The sequence below is a fragment of the Nyctereutes procyonoides genome, unplaced genomic scaffold (genome assembly GCF_905146905.1).
Source record: "Nyctereutes procyonoides isolate TBG_1078 unplaced genomic scaffold, NYPRO_anot_genome, whole genome shotgun sequence".
Lineage (NCBI taxonomy): Eukaryota > Metazoa > Chordata > Mammalia > Carnivora > Canidae > Nyctereutes > Nyctereutes procyonoides.
In genome coordinates, this window is record NW_026575122.1 from 16433730 (window position 1) to 16460819 (window position 27090).

Consider the following 27090-nt stretch of genomic DNA (forward strand, 5'->3'; position numbering starts at 1 on the left):
GCTCTGAGGAACACGCATTTGATCTGAGATCTCAAGGACAGGAAGACTAGTAGTGTGCTGGTAAACTGGTGCTCTGGAAAAAAAAAAAAAGCCCCATTTAACGTGTCCTGACTTTTGTGGTGTAAATATTCCCACTGTGGCTAATTTCAGGCTACCAAGGGTTTAACATCGAGATTGCAAAAATTTCTGAAAATTTAACAATTAACCATTGAAAGCTCATACGAGTCAGCTGCAGCACATTACTAGTAGCGATATGAAGAGAAATCCAAGCAGTTAAAAAGCCTTGAGAGGGGACAGGAATTGACTTATTGAAAGGAATGGTTTCCTGAAAGGGAACCACTGGGGATGTAGAGTGATGGTAAAGAAAATAAGGATAGTGATGTGAAATCATGTGAGAGAAATGACCAGAAATCAGATCATGTATGGCCCTGTAGGTAATGGCAATGAACAGATTTTTGTTTTAAGAATGGTGGAAAGTGATTGGATGGTTTGTTTTTTTTTTTTAATCTTTTTTTTAAATTTTTATTTATTTATGATAGTCAGAGAGAGAGAGAGAGAGAGAGAGAGAGGCAGAGACATAGGCAGAGGGAGAAGCAGGCTCCATGCACCGGGAGCCCGATGTGGGATTCGATCCCGGGTCTCCAGGATCGCGCCCTGGGCCAAAGGCAGGCGCTAAACCACTGCGCCACCCAGGGATCCCTGATTGGATGGTTTTAAGGCAAGAGTTATGATAAGATTTCCATTTTAACAAGATATGTTAACCTTTATGTGTAAAGTGAAGTCATAGAGGCTAGAGGGAAGTAAGTAGACTAACCAGAAAGCTATTTTTCAGTCCAGGCAAAAGATAATGTTGGCTTAGATTGGTTGACTGTTCAACACATATTCACTCTCTTTCTCTTCCACCTTGGAAGAGTATGCTTCCCTAACCCACTGTGAGATGGCTCTGTGCTTGCTTTGGCCAACAGAAGGTTAAGAAGACATGATGCAAGCAATATCTTTAAATGTATTAGTGGTTTAACTTGTCTTTTATACTCCTCAATCTGCCATGAAAAGACTGTGCCCCAGGCTTGATGCACCCTCTAGCCTGGCCCATCTAAGCCAGCTGACTCAGAGCTGCTCCAGCCAATTTGAGCTGCTCCAGCAAGAAAGCTCTAAATTTATAATCCACTAGTTTTTGGTTTGTTTTATAATGCAGCATCATAGTGGCAATTGTCATGGTATTAATGAAATTGGAGAAAAATGGGCAAATTTGAGATATATCTTAGTGATAGGTAATAACTTTCTGATTTAAGTGGGCGGCTGTATGATGGTATCATTTACAGACATGAGAAATACAAGAAAGAACAGTTTGGGAGAGAAAACCAAAAGTTCTGTTAAATATATTTGAGATATTTACTACATGCAAGTTTGCATGTAAGACAATTGTATACATGAGTGAAATTCTGAGCACAGGTATGGTATACTGAATAAAGTTTTAGTCATTGGTATGTGGATATAATTTGTCTAAGGAGTTGGATGAAGTCTTCTAAGGAACAAGTGAAGTTAACATAAAAGGGCTTATGATAGAGGCCCAAGGCACTCCATTTTCTAGAGATTTGATAAAAGAGGATGAGTCAGCAAAGGAGATTGAAAATGAGCAACCTGGTTATCATAAGAGTAAAACCAGAAGAAAGTGTCACATAATCCCTTTACGAGACAGTCATCATAGCCATTATGTACTGCTGAAGGCCCAGTAAAAAGCAGACAGATTTATCCAGTGGGCATGATAACGAGGAAATAATTGTGTCCTTGATACAGTGACTGTGCAAACAGTATTGGGAGTGGACCAGAGGGTAAGTGGGGTGAGGAAGCACAAACAGTACGTGTAGATGGTTAGTTTAAACATTTTCCTATAAAGCAAAGAGAAGGTTTAGTTTGTTTTGTTTTTAAATGATAGCTGTGATGATGACTGCACTGGAGGTAATCAGAGTTAAAGCCCTTTATTTCACCTTGGTCAGCTTGTTTACCCACCCCACTTACTGTTTATCCAAATCTTTGCCACTCTCTTGAAGACTTCTTCTATACTTGTACACTAAACTTCTATACCACTTTCCCAGTAAATGACATCGCCTCCTGTTTCATGAGAAAATAAAAGTCTTGGTGGTGAACTCTCCAGAAACTTATTCATAGCTACCTAAAATCTTATCTACCTACTTTTAGAAGAAAATACCTATTTTTTTCTAGATTATGGCTAAATTCTATCCCATCCCTTCCCTTCTTGCAAGGAACTTACTTCATTTGTTACATATAATAGATGTAATATGTAATATTACATATTGCAATATGTAATAGATGTTTTTTTATTTTATATCTCTACTTTCTCTTTTCCCATAATATGTAAGCATCCTAAAGTCTCTCCATCTTAAAAGTGTATTGACACTAAAATATTCTTTCTCAAACTTATGTCCTTGTGATGGTCATTTCATCCCTCTCCTCCCCTTCAAACTATACTTTTTAAAAGGAGAATCTACATTTACTATCTCCAATAACTTTATTCCTTCAAAGCAGTGAAATCTTGCTTCCATTTCCATCTTTCCCTTTAACTGTCCACCAATAGCCTCATAATTACAAAAGCTAAAGGATACATTTCATTCTTGTCTTAAATTTATGAGATAAAGGAAATAGATTTTCATAACACTGCAATTGGAATTATTCAATTATTTGCATAATTAATTATTTAGTTAATTGAATTGCCCAGGATATAGGCTTCATAATCCCCACACTATATCCTGCTTCCCTGGTGCCTAGAAGACTGCCTGTCACATTAGAGGCATTTGGTAAATATTTGTTGAATGAATGATTGAATAAGTGGATGTTGGATAAAAACACATTCCCTGTCCTCAAGAGACCATGAAAGAGTTCACAATCTAGGAACTGGCATTCTATATAACACACATGTGCTAGAAATTCCAACAGTAGAAAATCATATGACATCCACCCAGCCCACACACTAGAATGTGAAATGTCAGTAAATTGCAATCTGTCATTCTTGACTAATGAATCTGTCTATAAATTTGCAACATTAAGTTTAAAATTGTATTACAATTCATATGAAATTGAATATAATTTCAATAGTGGGTCTTAAAAAGAGAGAAAGGTGAAAAAAGCATTTTGTTATCACTCAATATACAAAATCTGAAATCTCATTTTTTGAATGAATAGGATCTGGATTCAACCTGTGTGAAACACTTAAGTATCATTAAGTCTTTGTGTTGAAGAGGCCTTACTATTGTTCTAGCCCAACTATTTTTGTGATATAAAATTCCTTAATTGATATTTTCTGTCCAGTCTCTACCAGGAAACACCTGTTATGGGGAGCACATTCCTTTTACAGTACCCAATTTCTGAATTATTAAAGCTCTAAATCAAGAAAAACTAATTCCTAGTAACTTCCATTGATCTAGCTTAACTGTTTAAGATTGGCTGCTTTTGGCCACCTGAATTAGAGCTCCTGGGTCTGTTTGTTTGCTTGTTTTTATAGAAGAAGAAGAAATAGAGAGTCTATGAAAGTTTGGAGGGACGTAGGGGTCAGTTGAAGGAACAACGTGTAGCGTCTATCATATCTGAGAAAAAAGTTGAAAGAAATTAATCCTTGGCATTGGCAAACATAAATTAGTAATATTAAAAATTTTATGTAACTGAATAAGAGATGTTAAATATTTTACTTATTGATTCATTTAACAAGTGTTTGATGAGTGTGTGGAATATTCTAATGAAATGCTGAAAGGATTCAAAGGGAATAAATTCAGTCCACGTCGTTACGGAGTTTGCAGACTAATAATGAGGAGGTGGGCCAAGTAAACAATGAGTGTTGCAAATTTGTTTCAGTGTTAAGATAAATCAAAGATCTGAGTCTTGAAATATGAACATCAGGCATTCTTTCATTAAACACGTTTTTGTAGAGCACTTGAGAATACAAAATGAAAAAAAAAACCCCGCAAAAAATTCAGTACAACAAATCTAAACTTAGGGCAGAGTCCAGCTTCTGTTCCTGGTAGTTTCTGCATATTTCTGGTAGTTCAAGGCTACCATTGGACCTTGCATGGGCAAGGAAGGCACACAAATAACTATGGCACTTGCAAGATGGAAGTCAGGTCAGAGACTCCCCAAATCTGAGACTCCTTAAAAGGTGATACTATCAATGAAAGACTAAACAAGGATTAAAAAACCTTCCTTTGTAAGAAGAAAATGGCAAGAAACTTAACTATCTCAGCCTTGGCTTTGATAGAAGAAAATATAAAAAATTTCTTCTTATGACTTATGACTACAAACAAGCTCACCTGTGATGGAATCAAAATGCATATTGCCAGTATCTCAAAAATCCCTACATGAGAGAGTAGTTCAATGTTATTATGAATTGAAAGTTCCCTCAGTTGCCTGGAGGAAAAGCAAATGATTTCTTGAGGAATCAATCTTAATCCCAGGTTGCAAATAATTCCCATCCTATGGAATATGAATTTGCAATTAAAAAAATTTTAAATACATGAAGAAATTAGTCACTCTGGTGAGAAATTTAGTACTCCAGTTACCCAAAATGAAATTAGACTTACAAAGACCATAGATAATAGAATTGTCAGATACAGAATAGAGAATAAGTATGTTTAAAATGTTTAAAAAATGAAGTATAAAAATATGAATGAACTAAAGACAATAAAAGTGTTCAGGAAGATTTTATAAAGCAGTTAAGGAACTTCTAGAAATAATATATAATAACAAATAGGAAAGTTAATAAATTTTTAAATACAGATTTAACGGAGCTAAAGATAGAATTAGCAAACTAGAATGAGTCTCTTAAGAAATTTACAAAAGGAATTACAAAGAGATGGACAATATGAAAGATTAAAAGCTCTAGGGAGTATATGGAGAACTTATAACACAATTGTAATCCAAATTTTCTAATAAACACTAGAGATTGGCGAGAATGATAATTATGGAAGCAATTATGACCACTACTCCTTGGAGACCTAATTTCTGGTCTGGGATAGGGAAAGGAAAAGTAAGCCTGGAACTGTTACTTTCGCAGAAAGGAACAAATGTTCAAAGACTAATGGAGATATGTTGAAGTATTACAGGAACTGACTGGCTGATTTTGGTATTATGAGCATCAAAAAGAATAATGGTGGGAGTAGATTATAACACACTGAGTAAAAAAAAAAGACTTAATGTGTCCCAAAGAGGAGGAGAAGAAAAAGAGGAAAATCTCTCCTTTACAGATTAATGTTGGTTTATAAATATAGAAGAAAACAAACAATTATTTTTTAAAAAGCATTATTTTGCAATTACCGCTGTAATGACTGTTATGAGAGTTATTAGTGGGTGCTGAAAGTTGATTGGGGGAACAGCCAAAGTATTAGCCAGAAATTGTTTAGTAATTGCAAAGCGAAAAACATATGTTTATAATGGAAATATTTGACAGTTGCCACCTTACTCAAATAATCAAATTTATAACACCTTTTGTTGTGATATAATAGGAAGGATATCATACCACTTCAGTTCTATTCCTGTCAAAAATACTTAATTTTAATCTAGTCATAAAGAAGCAGTGGGAAGAATTCAGATTGCCTTCAAGAATGTTAAGAAAGATGAAAAAGGGTAGGAGGAATGTTTTAGGTCAGTGATGTCCTTTTGAAAGATAATGCAATTTAAAATTTTCTGGTGGCCACATTAAAAAAAAGCTAAAGGGAAACAAGTGAAATTAATTTCAGTGATATATTTTATTTAATTCAATATATGAAAATACTATTAAACAATTAATATAATATTTTAATTAGATATATTACATTTTTGTAGTAAATCTTAGAAATTCAGAGTGTATTTATACATATAATATTGTATAGTGAATGTGTAGGATGTATACTTGTTCTTAGGAACTATGTGATTAAATATTTAAAGGTGAAATGTTATACTGTTTGTAGCTTACTTTCAAATGGTCCAGCAAAAAATAATTTATATTCATATATGTATGCACATATACATGTATGTGTGTGCCTAGGCATATTAGCAGTTAAGTTTGATTTAAACAACTACATTAAAAAGTTTAATTTATTAGATGAATGTAGAACAATGAGAGGATATAAATTTTCAGACAAATATGGAACATTATTGACGGAACAAAATTGACTACATACTGCCAATAAACTTCAAAGAATTTGGAATTGTATATTATGTTCTCTGACTACAGTGAAATTACATTTAAAAACAACGACAATGATAATTCAAAATCCCATAATTTGAAAATAAAGATGACTTATGGAAAGTAAGGAGGATGCATTTGAGGGTATTAGGGTTGGAGGTGGGAATTTAAGGGGGGAAATTACTAGTGTTCAGAGGAGAGATGACAAAGGTCTGCTTTGAAACAGTATGTGTGGGAAGGGATGGAAGGGATTTAATGACTGGTTATATGAAGAATGTTGAGGGGGAATGAGTATAAGTAACTTCCAGGTACATGGATGGATGGTAGTGTCATTAATTGTGAGAGAGAAATGTTAATTGGGATATCTTTGTGACATGTATATAGAGACAGTTGGTTATTCAAATTTGGCACTTGAGAGCATTCTGGGAAAGATATATAGATTTTGTGAGGCATCTACATTTAGATGATAAATTTAGCCATGGGCATGGACGGGATCTTTCAAGTAAAGGGTTAGAAGGCAGCCAAGGAAAGAGCCGTGGGGCATACACAACAGCTGGAGGTGGTCAAAGCAAAATGAATTCACAGAGGAGACAGGTGAAATAGACATAAGTAAAGGAAATTGAATGACTGGATGATTCCAGTTGAACAAATGGTCAAATCTAGCTGAATTCTGAGGAAAGCATGGTAAATAGTGTTAAGGACTAGAGTCTTTTGCTTGACAGTTCTAATGCCTTATGCTCCATTATGTTTGATTTCATTACAAAAGCCTCAAATATTTATTATTTTGCCTGTATTTTCTTTTCCCAGTCTCTCTGTTTGTCTCTTATTTATCAATTATTCTAACCAGAGGTAATTTATAATTTATATTCCAGAACTGAATTCTAGAGTTTGATGTAATTGGTTAAGAGACTAGATTTCACATAAAGGGAATAGTTATGAACTCTGAGATGATATAATTTGCCCAAAGTCACACAGTAAGTCTGGTTACCCACCCAAAGGTTTAGTAAACTAATTAGAAGTAATGTTAGATATCTTATATGCTTTAACTGCCTTCCTAGAAATCTCTTTTTTTAAAGGTATATAACTATACTTTTAAAAACTTTATTTTGGATACAATCCTAAAATGATTTAGTTAAATGTTACCATAGACGGTTTTTAGTTTAGCATTTAAATGGATGATGGCCAAATTTTTAACAGATTTTTTTCAAAATGGGCATATAAGGGTGAGTGGCTGGCTCAGGAGAGCATGCAACTCTTGATCTCAGGGTTGTAGGTTCAAGCCCCACATTGGGTGTAGAGATTACTAAAAAAAAAAGTAAGCTTAAAAAAAAACAAAAACCTCAACAAAATGGGCATAACGTTTTGCTTTATTAATTATTAGAGTAACACAAACTTACTTTCTTTAGCATCATTGTGAAATTTACTCCTTAGATCTCTGGATCACTCATCTCATGACCTTTTCTCCCTATCCCTTTTCTCCTTTGTTTTTCTGTAATGATTTTTGCTGCTAGTCATGCTGTTCATTGAGAGTGGCAATCATATTCTATTAATTTTATATCCTACATCTCCCCTCTCTAGGAGTAGCATAATTAATTTTCACTGAATAGATATTCTTGAAGTAAACAAAATAATTATGCATATTGAGTATCACAGTGATTAACAATGCAGGCTCCAAAGAGTGCCTGTCTGGGTTTGAATATTGACTCTACCTGCAGCTTTATAACCTGGAGGAAGTTAATCTGTTTCTCTGCTTCATTTTCGTCATCTGTAAAATGGGGAGAATAATAGATTCTAACTTATGGTGTACTTGTGAGAATAAAATATGATAACCCATGTATAGCAATTAGTACACTTAGCATATGGCAAATATTTTTAAGACTCAAACTTACAAATTCCTTCTCTACTCCATTTTAGTATTTTCTCAATCTACCATATTTCTTTACATAAAGTGTCTTTTAAGCTCTATAGTCACCTTCCAAAGTAATAAGCAAGGCAGAAATGACCCTCTTTCCATGATTAGGCACCTGAGGCTCCCTGAACCCTGGGGCAGGAGTGATGAAGGAACTTACAGTCAGAGGGATACAGGGTGGAGCCCTGGCTCTGCATCTTTTAACTTATCAGATCTTGGGTGGCTGCTTTCCTCCCATGTGAAAGAGTAATCACTGTGCCTCACCAAAAGCAAACAAATGAAAATGCTAAAAACTGGTTCTAAGCCTTAAGTGTGAGATGATTTACAGGGAATGCTAAGCAACATCCCTGGCATATTATAAATAGTCAATAAATTTCTAACATTCTGTTTTCCATTTCTCCCCAATTTTTATATTCTCTGTTATATATTTTAAATCTAAATTCACATAATGTGGTCAACTGTGTTCTTCTATTTGTTAGCATTGACACACCAACCAGATTTGTAAGTATTTCCAAAACAGAGGGTTTCATTTCATAAATTCCCTGTAACTTTAATATATCTTTAACATACCTGAGCTGGTAGCTAGAAGGTACATGGATATTAACTTAATATTTTGGTATAATGTTTCAAATTATGTTCATCCTATTATATGTACAAAATAGAAAGATTTAAAAATATTTATGTAAATTTCTCTTTTGACTCTTAGAATAAGATTATTTTTTTGAGCAGAACTTTGCCTTTTCTGAACTTCAGTCTTACTCTATCAAATTGATGAGTGTTCCCATTCACATTAACTAATGATTGCTAAATTATTTTAAAATAGCAGACTCTCCTATAAAAGCTAAGCCTTATGATGATAATGATGATAATAATGCTATGTATAAATGAGACTGTTGGTATTCATTAGTATGTGCTGTACTATTGCAGACATTTCTTGGGGAACGATCTCCTTTCTGATATATGCAGTTCATTTACTCTATACCATCAGTGCTAAATTTTAGTAATTGCAAAACGTCTGAGGAGCATGGGGTGAAAAAAAACACTCAAATGTGTTTTTAGAGTATCTTTGTGTTAGCAATTTGTTTGAAAAATATTGTACCTTTTGTTATTAAAAAAATCTGTAATTTGCAATTTAATTCAAAAAATGCACTTAGAACTTGAAAACAAATAGTATACAATTAATTTTTTTTAAATTCCAGAACAAGTTAAACTGGGTAAAATAGTAACTAATATTGAATCCGTGGGTAAAAAAATGGAGAAAGAAAAGCATCAGCACCATGGGAAGTCCAGGTAATGTGTGATTAGTTAACCTATAGAAAATGTATAGTTTTATTCAACTGTGCCAATATTTCCTGACCAATTGTCATGATTTCTCAAGTCTATTAACACCCCATGCATGAGGCTAATTTATCCTTCTGCTTGAGTCCCTTAAAGCCTATCAATTATCAAAATTTTAGTTTTCAGTTCAATTAACTTTTGAACTGGGGGATGTCTGAGTAGTTAAGCAAACCATCTGGGTTTTACAGTGCATAAGCTCAAATCCAATTTGTGGCTTTCTTGAGAAAAATGCCATATTTTATGATAATATTACATAAGTTTGGAATTTTAATAACTCATCTGCAGTAATTATGGAGCAAAGTTAAATTATAATTTTTCTTTTTTAATTTAATAATTTAAAGTTAGTCTTTTTCTAACAGAAGGTGAGGCTGATCCTATAAAGATTCAGAACAGGCATTTTGAACATTGCTTCTGCTTCCCAAAGGTGTGTGGAAATGGGTCAGTTACTTTTCTGGATTATTCCAGTAAAGAGCATCATCATCTTCAAGATCACTTTACCATTGTGTACATAACTGTTGACCCTAGGGCTACAGAACCTTTAAAGGCCCTTCAACACATTTTGTAGGAACATTTATACTGGTAGAATGTAAATACTGCTCTGTTAAAATGTATTTTTCAGTGGCTTGTTTTACATTACTTCACAATGTAACCTTGTCAGAAATTTGGGGTAATTGGCACAGTGGTAAACAATAAAAATTTGAGAAAATATTGCCCTGGCTATTAAGAATATAATGGACCTTCCAACATTTATCTGGCAAACTATGCTTAACAGTAAAAGATTCATGCTCACAAGGAGCCACTTCCTTGGCTTAAGTATAATATGATATTCAAATTTGGGAGAATGGAATGTATGTACAGTTCTAATACCAAGGGTTTGGTTTTATCCATGGTAGGGGAAGACTAATTGCAAAGGAAAATAAATGGTTGTATTTGGGAATTTGCCAGTTTTGTAAAAATGTACTTTTGGCCTTTACTTAATTTAAGTCAAGACTCAGGTTTGGTCTAGCAGAGTGGTAACTGCTAAAAAAGTAGTGAACAGACCAATTTAACCAAATATAATTTAGAATTTCAGGTAAGCTTTTAATAAACTAGAAAAGTTAACTGAGATAATTAGAAAACCTATCATTTTCAGTATATTGAGATGGGGCTAATAATTCAAGAAAGAATAATGACTTCAGGACAAGTGGAACACTCATTAATAATAAATCTTATCAGATAGAATATCTCTCAGTATGTCTTTCTCAAGAGAGTTGAGTATTTCTTAAAGAATTGTTTCTTCTGCAACTGGTGGAAGATAAAGGTCTCTTGACACCCTAACATCCCATTTTTAATGAAAACATGTCCTACTTAATGAGGAAGATCAACACCTTCTGAAATTAAGAGCAAGTACATGTACTTCCAGTGACAGCCTGGGGCACATAAAGCCTGAACTTCAATCCACCAGGGTTGCTTTGTCTTTATTTACAGCTAGTTTATGGCGGTACCTTGTTTCCTACCTTAACAGTTAGCTTCATTTCCTTAATGTTAGAAGTGTGATGGGAATACAGAAGGAAAGACAAATAAGTGTTCTGGGACGTGGTGACTCAGGGTATTTGAAAACCTGTGTTTAACTAGACAAATAAGATGTCATTAGAGTGAGATTTTTATTGAAATCTGGTTCAACACATAATAAACATAAGGAAACTTAGCAATGAGGATATAAGCAACAGAAAGAAAAATAGAATCAGTGAGAAGTCGGGTAGGGGATTGTTAACAATTAGGGAGAGGCTCTAGCACTAATTAGCATGAATTGCCCCTCTGTTTGTGAGACTTTTGGAAGACTTCTGTTCAATACAAATAGATCCCTGTGAGGGAAGGTGTGCATAAACTACTCAAAATTCCCCTGAAGATGCCTGGGAAAATACTAATTTCTAAGGTGACACATAATATTTTTAGGTAGACCATAAAAATATTGGCTCAATAAAAGAAATTTCTTTGGACAATATAGGAAGAAATACAATCTTATAAATGTATGATTTCCTTTTCCCATACTTCTCTATGTTTGATTTGTAGAGGGAAAACAAAATTGACTAGTTCTGCATTTTCAGATTTAAGTTTAAGGACATGAAGTTCTTCATTGTACTTTGAATTCTAACTTCAAAGATCACCATAATTAGCATACTTAAGAAAGTATGTTTTATGACATAATGATCAGTGTGAGTGCATTCTAAATGTTATTTTTCCATCAAGGAAATTAATTTACTATGCACTTTTATTTTATTAGAGCAATTTCTTTTAGTTTATAATATTTGGTGCATTTAAAGTTATGACAACTGTATTTCTGTAAATGCAATTCTGTAATTCAGGCAAGTAAGCCTAGACTTCTTCCCCTAGTTTTGTGATCACTGGGAGTTTCTTATGTGTTACATGGCAATTTGTATTTAGGCTATTCTGATTAATTTAATAATAAAATGAGATTATAAAATAATGATAGAATCTCTCACCACCTTCACATTTATGTTGAAATGATCCTGCCATTTCATCTGAATGTTTGTAAAATATTTTGCTTAAGTGGATGAATTGTAGTCTATACCTGTTAATAGGAAATCATTAAACAATGCAATAGTTCTAATTTGGAGACTTAAATATTTAACCATAGGCAAGATGAAAGAGAGCAAAAAAAAAATGTGATTAATCAGTTGTATCATGGCCCCATTCTTGGTGACATAGAAATAATTTCTAGAATCTGAAATGGAGTTTCGCAAAGCTGACTTTCATATTTTTCCTTCACAATATGATTTTGTCACACTAGCAATACCTCAGTTCTCTTACTCATGTGATCACATGAGTAAACAGCTAGACTAATTGATCCTTTAAGTCAGTCATTATTTTTTTTTAAGATTTTATTTATTTATCCATGAGAGACACAGAGAGATGCAGAGAGAAAGGAAGAGACACAGGCAGAGGGAGAAGCAGGCTCCATGCAGGGAGCCCGATGTGGGACTGGATTCCCGGTCTCCAGGATCACGCCCTAGGCTTCAGCCCGCTGAGCCACCCGGGATGCCAAGTCAGTCATTATTTACTGAGTTTCTACTCTATGTCAAATGTAAAAATTGGAACAGGATAGCTCAGACTCATCCCTCATAGACTCTAGTTTTTGACAGGCAAATGTTTTAATTTTAATTTTTTAAATTTTTTATTTTATTTTTTATTTTTTTTTTAATGATAGTCACACACACAGAGAGAGAGAGAGAGGCAGAGACACAGGCAGAAAGAGAAGCAGGCTCCATGCACCGGGAGCCCGACATGGGATTCGATCCCGGGTCTCCAGGATCGCGCCCTGGGCCAAAGGCAGGCGTCAAACTGCTGTGCCACCCAGGGATCCCCTAGGCAAATGTTTTAAAATCTTAAAAATTTCAATAACACTTGAATTAGCAATTACATTTCTAGGCATTTATAATAAGAAAAGAATTGGACAAGTTCACAAATATGAATGTTGAAAGGTTTTCATCCTTGTTTATAAATACCAAAAAAGTGGAAGCAATCCAAATATCTGGCAAAAGAAGATTGGTAAATAAGCCATCAGTATGTTAAATCCCTATAGTGGAATGCTTTGTAATGGGTCAGAATGACAATGTACATCTTTGTAGGTTTATAAAGAAAGATATTTGTGGTTTATTAAGGGCATAAAATAATCTAAAAAGTTCATGTACATTTTACGTGCACATAAACATAGAGAAGATATGAACTATATGACACATGTTAATTATGACAATTGGAGTTAGTATAAAATAGTAATAGGGAGTTCAGTTCTTAAACTCCCACTGTCCAGATTCAAATTCTGGCTCCACCCAGTTCTAGCTGGGATAATTTGAACTATATACTACTTAACTCCTGAATGCCTTAGTGTCTTCATTTATAAAATGGGTGTAACAATAGTAAAAACCCAGAGTCATCTTGTGAGGATTAAATGCAGTAAGACACAGATAGGGTTTAGAATAGTGCCTGGCCCCCTATGAAGCCTTTAAGGGTTTATAATTAAGCCTAAAATATTAGGGTGGTGAATTAGGGATAATTTTTATTTTCTTCCTTTTGCTTATGTATATTTTCTAAAATTTCTTCTATGTGGTGATACAGTTTTTGATTCACCTGACTTGGTTGAAGCTCACCAAGTCATGATAGGAAAACATGTTACTTAAAATCTTGCAAAACAGAAAATCAATAGATATGGTCCTTGTTCAGTTTTCTGATTTTTTTGTTTTCATTTGGAAAGCAAATGTTCCTATTTGTTATCCATGCTCAGAGCCAGCAAAATTTGGTATTATTTTGTCTTCATTCAACAAATATTATATATTTATTATATAATATAATGATATAAATATTTATGTATTTTCAATAATAGTTATAGAGGGCCTGATGCGTGAGCACTGCAGGTACAACATGTATAGACTCTACTGATAGGAGACAAGTGGTTTTCTCTTTGTGATTAGCATCTAATCTTATAACATTGGTCTAGAAAGATTGTATTACAAAACAGGGTCTGTAAATGACTGAAAGCTCTAACTTTATGTTTTGGAAACAGATTCTTGGTCTCACCATTTCCCACCCCAGTCATCAATCTTGACTTGCCATTACAACCCATGACCTCCTCTTCCATGGGGCTTCTGAAAGAATATGGTGAGTCTCATTGCATAAGTATTAATAGCAACACAGAGATTTTCATTATTTTGCATTCATTTAAAATGCAGTGTCAAACAGCAAGTATTTCCTTTGAATACTGTGTCAAAAGATAAAGAGATTTCAGAAACAACTACTAATAACTAATTTTCAGCTCTTTTATTTGATCTTGAGAGATTGGATGTTTTTAATGTGTGTGAATATTAAAAGTTTTAGGAAATTTTAAGGATGAATTCTTATAATTTTAAAAGTCTCTCTATACTTCAGTTATTGTTGTTTTAAAAAATACACAATTCTCCAAAAGAAAATACAGATAATTCTTTAAAGTCCCTTAAGTATGATTGAGAAAAATCTCTGGAACTTGGTGAGTTACTTGAAGACCTAGGGGGCTATTGATTCGAAGAAACTATTTTGTAGTTTACCTCTTTTTAACTTGTTACTCATGTTCTTGAGCTTCAGGCTGTCATTAAGAGAAAACTCTTCTTGTAGAGTGGGACTTTGATTGATTTTGGAAGAAATTTTTGAAAACTTGCTGAAGAAACTCCTCCTTGAGTTCTTAAGGCACTCTTGCATAAAATTTCCTTTATCCAGGTACAATTTTACCAGCGTTTCTCTGTCTGGATTATGAGAGGAAATCAATCATCAGAGGCTCAAGTAACACATTTTTATTAATCGAACCAATATTCACCCAAACTTTTAATATTATGAATAAGATGTCAGAATCTTAACACATGTAAATGTTTAAAATTTTTGAATGTTGAATTGGTCCATAGCTTACATTCTTTTAAGGCTTGATCAGATAGTTTGAGGCCCCAGGTAGTATAAATAATGTGTGGGTCTCCATTGAATCTAGAATTGGATATGAATATGAAGAAGAAAATATTGTAAAAAATTCTTCATAACGCATAGGATCTGATGGGTAAAATAGTTTTAATAGATAATAATCTTGAGATCTGATAACCCTGAAAGCTGAGGTTTGCAGTCCCTAACTACCTCTTAAGTGAAAGTTCTGTGACATTTAGAGTTTGTTTAGAATTGTACTAAGTATTGATAAAAGCCTCTATTTTCAAATACTATTGAGCTCAGATAAATCACATATTTTTTTTTCCCCCTGCAGAGCTGCCTCTTAGCTCATTCAAGGGTTCAGTAATTCTCATGGCTTTACTCTGAATGTAGAGATTTAAGTATTTTTCCATATACATGGAGCTTACTGTACAGGGGCTTAGCTACTGTTTGTTTAGTGCTAAAGAGAAGAAAGAAACTCTTTCTAAAACATTTGTTGAGAGAATCTCAGTTACTAGCTACAGATTATTGTGAAATTATGAGTGGAAGGCCAGCAGAGTGGGGCAGTCACCTACAGGATGTGTTTTGAAGTTTGCTAAAGGTTGTGTCCATGCAAAAATGTTCTCCTGAAATATCTGAAATATTTACAAATAGAGCCATAGCTTCATAGAGGCTAAACATTCTCTGTACTTATCACACTGACTGGCACATATTGGGCATTAATAAACATTTGTTGAATGAATGAATGAATGAATGAAAACAAATTAGAAGAAGCCATCCAAGTGGAATATATTTCTATGAATCTGTGTGTCTGTTTCTGCATATTAGGCTAAAATTTGATAACTGCTAAAAGAAAAAATGAATTTGGGTAAGTAAAATACAAAAAACAACCATGGATATAAACATGCAAAAGAATGGCACCGGACACTTTTTATTTTTTTATAATTCTGGTTTATACTGATTATGTATAGACTGTAGAGATACCATAAAAATAAGTAAAATGTTAAGCATTTAGCATATATACTTTAAAACCAAATTGTTGGGCAGATTGTTAGTTTTATAAGTCTCTCAATACTCATATAACTTCATGGGGAGTTGGAAGGTTGAACATGCCGAAAGTGTAGAAAATTTTAATAAAATTATTATTTCCAAATGCTATAGGGTAGATGTTATTTTTTCCCTAAAAAGAAATGTATTTTTAATCAAATAAGAATGGGAACTTCATTATTGCTTTGTTGTATATGAAGTTTTGTTTAACTTTGCTTTCTTTTCAGCCAAGCCACTGTTTCATAATAGCAATATTTTTTTAATAAGGCAGAAATATCTGAAATTTGTGGCCAACAACTTACTTTATTTAAGCTATTAGAGAAATAAGAAAAATGTTGATTTTCTTTTTGAATAACCTAGGTGTGGTCCTGGCTTTGTGCCTTGAGTGAAAACTAATGAATACTTTATGAATCCTTTTTAGAATTCATGTTAATTTTTTAGTTTATTTTATGGTGTTAGTCTACAAATTTATCTGACAAAGCTGTTTCTCCACACCATTATTAACACAGTTTAGTAGGATACAGATTCACTGAATTTCTGAAACAGTCACTGAGGTATATTTAATAAGAGAATATAGCTTAAATTGTGAGAGGATGCAGATCTTGTGCTTTTCTCAGGGGTGTATGGTAATTTACTGGGCTCTTAAAATTGCCTAATTCTTTTTTAGAATAAATAAATTGTTCTTATTAAAGGATAAAGGAAAAGAAATTAGAACATGGGGGTTAAGACAAAGTTATAATTTCTATTCATTTGACCTATAAATATTATTAAATGTGATATATAATCATTATGTTATATTGCATATAAATGTATATACTTTATAATACTTGAAGCCTTGCCTTTTAAAGTGGTACAGTAGTTTCCCTTTATGTACAGGGGGATATATTCCAGGACCCCCAGTGGATGCTGGAAACTGCAGACAGTACTGAACCCTATATATGTTATGTGTTTCCCTGTACATACATATTTATGGTATAGTTTAATTTACAAATTAGGCATAGTAAGAGACCACAACTAATAATAACAGAACAATTATAACAATATACTGTAATACAAGTTATGTGAATGTGGTCTCTTCCTCTCTCTCTCAAAATATTGTATTGTACTCATCTTTCTTTTGTGATGAAATGAGATGATAAAATGTCTACTGATAAAAGGAATTGAAGTGGATGATGTAGAGATCATGACATAGCATTAGGCTTCTATTGACCTGCATTCAGATAGTATGTCAGGAAGAGGATCATCAGCTTCTAGATCCTGGCTGACCACGGATAACTGAAACTACAGAAAATGAAAGTCCTGAAAAGGACAACTCCTATATAGCATAGTAGTGCAGGCACTGAAGTTAATCTAGTCATTCTAATGAGGTTAGAATTCTGGCTCTGCCAGTTTCTAGCTGGGAAACCTCATCCAAGTTACTTGATCACTCTCTGACTCAGTTTTCTCACTGATGAAATGGGGGAATAATAACAATACCAACCTCGAAGTTTTTAGATTATCCTTGTAAAGTATTACAACATATATCCCGGTGGCTAATTAAAATTGGGTTTTGACTATTAGCTACAATTTCCCAGATATAAATAGTAGAACAATAGATTTGAGAACGTGATGTTCAGTGACCTAGCTTTGACCCTATCCTAAAGGATATATTACTTAGAAGCACAAAACACACCTCTTTGCCACACTAACTTACACTCTCACAGAACAGAACTCAGGAAGAAAGGTTTACTGTTATTGTATAAAGGCAGTACCTGTGGCCTTTCCTAGATTCAACTATTTTTGTCATTGTCATTTTTGGCATCCTGTTCTAGACCTTGAATCTGCCTGTTGACTCTGCTATTTCAATAAACTTGGTAGGTCACGCTGAAGCTGATATTCCTCAAGCACTCCTTACACCAGTAATTTCAAAGCTTTTTCTCCATTTCTTATGTATCTAGGGGAATAGACTCATGATAGGAACTCTTTAATATAATTTTTCAAAGTAAAGTTCTGGGAAGAAGGGAAATGTGTCCAAAAAGCCCACCTTGATTTACATGATATCCAACTGAAAGTGTGGCCTGATATGAGTCCCTTCAGTTCTCTGGGCTTTAGTTCCATCATCTGTAGTCTTCAAGGAAAGAATGGAACTGTCTTCAATGAAAGGAGTGAAAGGTTAGAAAATCTCCTTTTCCTGTATGGTTGCTTCTCAGATATTAAAATATCTTTACGTAATCATTGACTGGAGAGAAGAGGACCAACCCCCAGACTCTGCTCTTGGCAATATTTCTTACCTCATCCCACTTGTCTGGGTTCACAGCCTTGAGACCCTTGGGATGAATTTCATTAAATATGACCTTTAATTCTGTCTACATCAGTGTCCACAAGATACCTAGGACTTCTAGGTAGCCTCTTATTGCGAAAACCCCACTCTTTCTCTCTCTCTTTCTCTAATTCTGCATGTCTTTTTTCATGACCTCATCCTACACCATTTTTGCTCTTGAAACATGTTTATTCTTCTCCCTGAACTCATAGCCAGTAACCAGCAAAAACCCCAAATCTTTACCCTCTGCTAAGTGTTCCCTTCGCTTCTTGGTCTTACTGAAATCTGTGCTCTGTCCCCAGCCCCAAGGACATTTCTTCCTCTGCCCCTCTCCCAGGTGGTGATGGTCTTCTGTTCTACACCTCCCCCATCTGGGATTGAAGATGGAGAAGTGACTTCCTTATTCCTCACGTTGTTTCCAAATTGTTCTCCCTACCTCTTTCCTAACATGCCCAGCTTTGAATCCCATGTCAGCAAATGATATCCTCCATTGTCTCTTCTTCTTATAGTAGTCTGTTTATTTGTATCCATTCTCTCATATCTTAAAGAATTTAGCCTGTGAATCCTTGTGATTTTCTCTAGTGCCAGTCTTGTAATAACTCTGATTTCAGTGTCCAAGTAAATAAACTCTCTGATTCATTGGCTTTTCCATTTCTTGATTTCTTGTTCTTCAGTGACTTTTGCCTACCATTATACTACATATATTCTCCAATAGTTATTATATCTTTTAAATATTTCCCAAACCTGACTGAAGAGCACTACCATACAACCAGATCACCTTTTAAACTCCTAACAGTATATTTAACTCCCATTGAGAGTCTTGGGGCTCCCAGTGCTCATAGAGGTCTGACTGCAAATTTTTGAATTTCTTCTCTAGATATACTCATTCCCCCGGTAATTTTATCCAGTCTGTGGCTTTAGCTATCATTTATATGCTGATGCCTCCAAACATATCTCCAGTGTTGTTATTCTCCTGAACTACAGCTCACATTCAACGGCTTAATCAGCATTTCTACTTGATTTTTTTAATGACACTTCAAACCTAAGGAGTCCAACTCAGAAACGTTGTAGGTGTTGTTCTCTTTACTTGGCAAGCTCTTCCCTTAGATGTCACAAGCATCACTCCTTGACTGCTTTTGGGCTTTGTCCAAATGCCTCCTTATCAGTGAGGGCATTCCCTGCCAACATATTATAGCAGCCGCCATACCTGCCAGCCCCGTTTACCTCTCCTGCTTTACTCTGATCCCTAACACTTGAGGTCTCAGGACATGTTGCTTCTTTTATTTATCCGATTCAGTCTACCTCCTCCTGCTAGAATGTAAACTCCAAGAAGGCAGATAGTTTTGACTGATTTATTCACTACTAGATCCCTTGGATCCAGAATCATTCTTGGCACATAGGAAGTGCTCACTATATTTTATTGAATGAGTGAAGATACTATTTTATTTTCCAAAAGAGTGGTACCAACTTTCATATTTCTTTTTTCTATTTAATGAAGAAATTTATCTAATTTATTAGAATAAATAATGGAGCTCACCCAGCAGCTCAGATACATTGTTTTCATTTTGAATAAAAAATATAGCTGAAAAAATATAGCTCTTTGTGTGTGTGTGTGTTTCTGAAAACATGGTGAACAATTATGCAAAGAGACTTCTGAGTACAGAACACCAAAAAATGCTAGTTAAATATTAAAAGATAAGATTAAAAACTTGGCTGAGCTGCAGGAAAGTATGAAAATAATAAAACCAGAAAATAGAAGAAAGTCTGATTCCATAAGTTCCATATAGGTTTAATATTATTTAGAGTAATTTGTATTTAGGGCTATACCCATTTCTGGTAGCTTAGAACTTTCCTAGTTAAACGACAAAACATTGATATCACTTCTCTTTCTTTTCCTATCAATCAACCAATCATATATATATGTATACATGTGTTTATTAGGCTCAGGAATTCTGAATTAGATTAATAGAATTCCTTTTTTTAATGATGCATTATCATTTACTCATGGATGGCCCTCTTTTATTTTATTTTTTATAGTATTGATAGCAACTGACGTCTACCTGTGTGCCCTTCCCAAATCTTACCTTTTTGCTTCCACCCTAGATTCCTAGATTTGGAGAAGTTCTATCAAATTTTTGATACTAATCCTTTGTTAGTTATATTGTGACTAGTCTATTTACTTTCTTTAAGGTGTCTTTGATAAACAATACTGATTTAAATAAAGTAAAATTTAACAAAAATATTACCTTCTATGGGACAATAAAATGATCATAAAATACTTGTGGGTTTGTTCTTTCTTTGTTCTGAATTTCTTACTATCATTGCCCATTATTTCAATTTTGTCTTTTTTTACTTAAATCTCACAAGCCATACCATAATAGTTATTATTTTATAAAGATGATGGTTGTTTACATTTACCTGCCTCCAGGTAGATCAAGAATTGAAAGAAACTTAAAATTTTTCAGAATGAAATACAGATAGAAATATCTTTCCTTTTATTTAGGCCTTTTATTTTTTTTATTTTTCATTTTTTTTATTTAGTCCTTTTAAAAGTCTCAAAAAAAATAAAAGTCTCAATAATATTTTATAGTTTTCTGCATATTTTAAAATATTTATTCCTATGCATTTGATGTTTTTGGTGCTATTTTAAATGCTATTTAAAATTTTATTTCAGCCCCTACTGCCTTTTCTGCAGTATAGAAGTACAATTAATCTTTTTTTTACATGGACCTTATATCTTACGGACTTTATAAATTAAGATAACTTCCAGTAGTTTATCAGGTTTATCTGTTGATTCTTCTAGATTTTCTAAATACACAATCACATTGTCCATGAATGATGACAGTTTTTTGTTCTTTTCTTCCTATTCTAGACCTTTTCTTTATTTTTTCTTACCTTATTACATTCGTTAAACCCTCCTGCACAATGTGACACAGAAATGGTGAGCAGCTGTCTTTTCTCATTTCCTACCACAGAAGGAATTATTATATATATTAGCATTGAGTATAATGTATAGTATTTGTTAAACCTTCTCTATATTATTTTAAAAAGTTCCTACTTAGCCAAGAGGTTTTATTATGAGTCAAGGTTGAATTTTATCAGATGATTTTATTTTTATTTCCTAAGATGATGATACAATTTCTCTCCTTTGTTCTCTTATTGAAATGAATTATGCCCATTGATTTTCAGATGTTAAACTAATCTTCAACCTTGAAATAAACCTAACTTGAATTTAATTTGCTGGTATTATTTTGAGGATTTTTAAACTTTCATTGAAAAGAGAAATGACCTGTAATTTTCCTTGTTTATAATGTTTTTGTTGGGATTTGGCATTGAGGTAATGACATTATACAATGGGTTGGAAATTATTCCTCCTTTGTTCATTTGTCTGGAAGAATTTGTGTAAGATTGTGGTATTTTTTTCTTACATGTTAGAGGAGAATCACTATTGATGCCACCTGGCCTGGAGATTTCTTTATATGGAATTTTAAAATCACAGATTAAATGTCTTTTAATAAAATTAGGGCCTATGAAATTATTTTAATTTTCTGTCAGTTTTTATAAGTTATGTTTATAGAAAAACGTTTAAATTGTCAAAATTATTGCCATAAGCTGTCCATAATAACATTTATATTAATGTCTCCTTTTAAATTTTCTATATTAATTACTTAGATTTTCTCTCTTTCCTTCCCTTCTTTTTTTCTCTTGGATCAGTTGTGCTGAAGGGTCTGTCAACTTTATCATTTTTTTAAAAGAAACAACTTTTAGCTTTCCTGATTTTCTTAATAGTGCATTGCTTTCTACTTCAAGAATTTCTATTAATCATTATAGTTTCTTGCTCTCCCTGTTAGCTCTGAGTGAGCACTTTCTCACTTTTCTCACTCTGAGTGAGACTCTAATATTTATTATTTGATTTTCCTTCAGCATTTACTTATTACAATGAGTAATTATAATGTAATTTCTCAATTCATTTTCTAAATATGGTTATATGTAGTATTATTCTCAATGACTGTGACAGAACCTTCTCTCAATAAAAGCGATGAGTTTGAGGAGGACAGCACTTCCCCTTTAGAAATAGCCAATAGACTGGTAGACATTTGGTGACCCAAAAAAGTGCTTTATAAATAGCATTTGTTCCCCTGTGAAGATAGCTTAAAATAAACAGAACCCCTGCCATTAGATTCATATTATATTGAGATCACTAGCCAAATGTTAGATTTCATTTTTTTCTATTATAAAAACAACAACTGTATTAAAGAACAACTTGGAAAAAGGGAAAACCTTGTCCATTGATGCTGCCTTCCTCTCACAGCCATGCTTAATAAGTTGGTTTATTTTCTTCCAATTTTGTTCCTTTGCATCTTTTTAAAACCTAGTGGCAATACTTTTTTTTTTTTTAAGATTTTATCTATTTCTTCATGAGAGACACAGAGAGAAGCAGAGACATAGGCAGAGGGAGAAGCAGGCTACCCTCAGGGAGCCTGATGTGGGACTTGATCCTGGGACCCTGGGATCATGACCTGAGCCAAAGGCAGATGCTCAACCACTGAGCTACCCAGGTGCCCTCCTAGTGGCAATACTTAAATTTTTTTTTCTAGTTGAGTCTAATATAATAGTTTCCTTTCGTTAATTGGACATAAGCATCCATTTTATTTTCTCTCAACAACTATAAGGGAATTCTCCCCCATATAACAGTGAGGTAAACTCTCCAGAGCTTCTTACAGCATCAGAGGTTACTCAGGTACTAGTTAGCTTGGGTTGCTGTAACAAAATACCATAGACTGGGTGGCTGAAATTGCAGAAATCTTTTCTCACAGTTCTGGAGGTGGAAAGTCTGAGATTGGAGTGCCTGCATGTTCAGGTTCTGATCCGAGCTCTCTTCCTGGCTTGTAGATGGTGCCTTCTGTCTGTTTTGTCATATGGCCCTTTCTGAGAGCACACATTCAGAAAGAGAGCTCTCTGGTCTATCTTATAGGGGCACTAATCTCATCATGAGGGCCCCATCCTCAGTCCCTAGCACTCAGTGTACCAGAGGAGGAAAAGCCATATTCTTTGTTCCTGCCTCCTGACATTATGTGAAGCCAGCTGATGTTAGGAAGGGAGGGAGATAGGCATTTTCAACTCATTGTGGAAGTGGAAAATAGATTTTTAAAAATAATAAATTCTTCTTTTTAACATCACCTATAAGACTTTTTGTCACTATTAAATGTCTGAATTTCAAACAATTTAAACAGCTCATATTCATTAGCTCATTCAACTTTAGCACTGTACTTATCCTCAGTAGCTTTTAAAAAAAATTATTTATTTGTTTGAGAGAGAGAGAAAGAGAGCAAGACTGAGCATGAGTGGGGCTAGGGTGTGTGAGAGAGAAGCAGGCTCCCCCTGAGCAGGGAGCCCAATGCAGGACTTGATCCCAGGACCCTGAGACCATGACCTGAGCCAGAGGCAGATGGCCAACTGACTGAGCCACCCAGGCCTCCCCTGCTCCAGTAGCTTTTCCAGAACTACTTACCTTCACTGTAAAGCTCTATGAATTTTCTCAATTCAAACTTGGGCTTCTTGAGAATTTTTACTTTCCTGACAAAGACATCCCGGAGTGGATAGACTGCCAAGTCTTTTCTATGTCTTTTCTGATGCTGTCTGGAATCAATTTATTGATCACTTCTTTTGAATCATTTGTCTGCACCTCTCAGGTCATGGATTTCCATAATCCTTTTCTGAATTTGGTGGTCCTATTGGTGCTGAGTGTAAGAGGTCTTCTGAATCTGATTGATTCTTTTTTGGTAAAAATAATACAAAATGGATGAAGCAAATAACCATCTGTGATCTTGACATCAATGTGAACTTCAATCATGGTCTTCCATTTTTTGACCATGGAGCACATTTCATCACAGGGAAGATCGTACCATGGAAATCAGTCAGGTAGTTTTGCCCTGAACATCCTTAGTAATTATCTTGAATTTTCTAAACACAACTTTATCATTCCACAGGTCAGCAAGGCTCACTTCAAAAACAGGACACTTGAGGCCATCATATGTGATTTGGGTTCTTTGAATTATTGTGACTAGTGTTTTTCCAATATTTCTTATGTCGAACAAAGCTGGTCCTTTTATATCAATCATTCTTAGAAAATGGATCAATCACTTTCTTCTTGGTTTCTTTTTGTTGCTTTCATTAGGTGCTTGTTCCTGCCCCAAAATAATAAATTCTAAACATTCCATATAGATTTAGTTTTATTCAGGAATTGACTATATTACAACAGGTAGAGTGGAAGGAAGATGATGCTTGCCTTGTGTACGTTTATTTAGACTGTCACTATTTGCCTTTTTGATTTTGTGGTCACCTATCTCTCCCAATTCTACTGTAATCATCAAGTACCTTTTCATAAATATTTTCATTTATTGATGTAATGTCAGTTATTATTTTATACCAAGGCGATTCCAAAAATGATTTGAAAAAGCTGAAACTTAAGATATTTAAAATTTAATTAATTAATTAATTAAATTAAATTTAAATGCTACAATGGCTACTAAAACATTAATTGAAGGATAGGTGTTTATAATAAAATAATAAAATAAATTTGTTCTTTATGTAATAATAACATAATTGTATTACTCCTTATGGTTAATAAGTTTCTTTTTACATGTTGTGTCCTTGATTGTCATGGGATATTGAGGCATGGCTGATCTAACTTTTCCTATTGTTCAGATGAAGAAACTAAATATTAAAAAGTTTGCAAGTATCTCAAATCTCACAAATATCAGGCTTCTGATTTCCAGTTCTAATACAATTTTATTAATTATACATTTATTAATTCATATACATAATATGAATATATCTATGAATATTTTGCCCTTTAAATATAAAATTGGAATATTTTCTTCAATATCTTTTCTTTTTTTAAAATTATTTTTAAATTATTTTATTTTATTTATGATAGTCACAGAGAGAGAGAGAGAGAGAGAGGCAGAGACATAGGCAGAGGGAGAAGCAGGCTGCATGCACCGGGAGCCCGATGTGGGATTCGATCCCGGGTCTCCAGGATCATGCCCTGGGCCAAAGGCAGGCACCAAACCGCTGCACCACCCAGGGTTCCCGTATCTTTTCTTTTTTTAAGTAAGCTCTACACCCAACGTGGGGCTTGAACTCGTGACCTTAAGATCAAGCACTGTATACTTAAGCCAGCCAGGTGCCCCTAATATTGGGATATTTTAAAGATATATTTCATAGTAAAACAGAGTGATTCAATATAGGTTGGGCTTATAAAATGAGTCTTTAATAGTGCATACGATGTTATGAACTAAAGGGTAGTGTACATTTATGTGATTTTTGAGAGTTTTTCTCCATCTGATCAAATATAGTCTAAATATGGTGTTTCTCAGTATTGTACATACTCTTTAGAAGTACATTTTGAGTCAGTCTTACAAGTTTACTAATAATGTTACTATATCCTATGCATTTTAGAGTGTTAACCTTTATGTTGAATTATAAATTAGTTTATATTGCTGTTTCAGTATGTAACAATATATTAGGAAAGATAGCTTTCTTGCATTATTCCCCACTGTTCACATTGATAGACCTTTCATAAAAACACAAGTGTTTTATTGTCTGAAAATGCACCTCGCCTTATCTTCTTTAGGAAAATGTAAAAAAAGTATTTTTAATGTACCAAATTCAAAATAATAAAAATTTTCATGCTGGGAGAAATGCATACCATGATATTAAAAGTGCTCAGCAAATCTCTAAGAGATACTTGAGTAATGTGAAAAAGCTCTTTTCATTCCATTACAAGAATACCTGTGTCTTGAATCCAGGTATCTCTCTGTTCATTGTATGTCCTGTCAATAAAAGGAAAACCAACAGGTAGTTTAGCTAGTTTAGTTAAGCTAATTACTGAAATTTCAAGATATTAAATATATTGTCTATAAAAGTTGATGGTGGCAGGAAGATACATTCCATAGTGGATTACAGATATTTCTTATTCAAAATAATCTTGAAATATAGCATTTAAAAATTACAAATAGGTAATTTATATATCCTAAGCAAGACTGAAGGGCATCTTTAAACTAATTGTGTACAATAGAAATAAATTGTGAGACATAATTTAAATCTTTTAGTAGCCACATTAAACAAGAGAAACAGATGAAATAAATTTTAAACATTTAATTTAACCTAATATATATTAAATTTATCACTAATATGTAATCAATATGAAAACTTATTAATATCATATTTTACATTCCATTTTTATTTTTTCTAAGTCTTGGAAATCTGGTGTATAATTTAGCATATAGCACAACTCAAGTCATACTAGCCACATTTCAAGTACTCATAGCAACACATTTCTATATTGAGAACACAGCCTTGCATTTTGGGCTCCAGTGGACATTGATCCCTCATGCTCTGGCACATAATATATGTAAAATTTATTTAATAAGTAATCAATATGAAAAATTATTAGTACCGTATTTTACATTCCACTTTTATTTTTACTGTCTTTGAAATGTAAATGTTTAAAGAAAAGAAGAAAAAAAGTAGTAGAGAAAGGTTATAGAAGATTGTAGTCTGGTCATACTATATAAATATATCCACTTACTAGATAGATGACATTGGGAAGGATATTTACCCTTCCTAACCTCAGTGTTGTTTTGTGAAAATGAGATATTTGTATGTGCCTTTCAGTATTATTGTGCAAAAATTAAATGAGAGTAACAAAGGTAGAGTACCTACTTGGTTTCCTTCCATCCCATTTCCCTTCTGAAGTCCAAATGGTCCTATATTAGACAACATAATTGTATCCACTTTTATTAGATCTTATAAATTGGCCCACCAAACATTACATTTTTTCAGTTAAAGTGAGTGGACAGAAAGGAACTAGAATCAGAG

At 33.7% G+C, this 27090-nt stretch overlaps 1 protein-coding gene across 1 annotated transcript in view; it reads left to right on the forward strand.

The window, feature by feature from the left end:
• IQCM (IQ motif containing M) overlaps nt 1-27090 on the forward strand; it is a gene marked incomplete at its 5' end in the record, with an annotated part of 345675 nt that overhangs the window by 41065 nt on the left and 277520 nt on the right. Inside the window, one exon of the mRNA XM_055336279.1 lies at nt 9281-9371. Coding sequence (XP_055192254.1) covers nt 9281-9371 — 91 coding nt within the window. The remainder of the gene's footprint in view (nt 1-9280; nt 9372-27090) is intronic.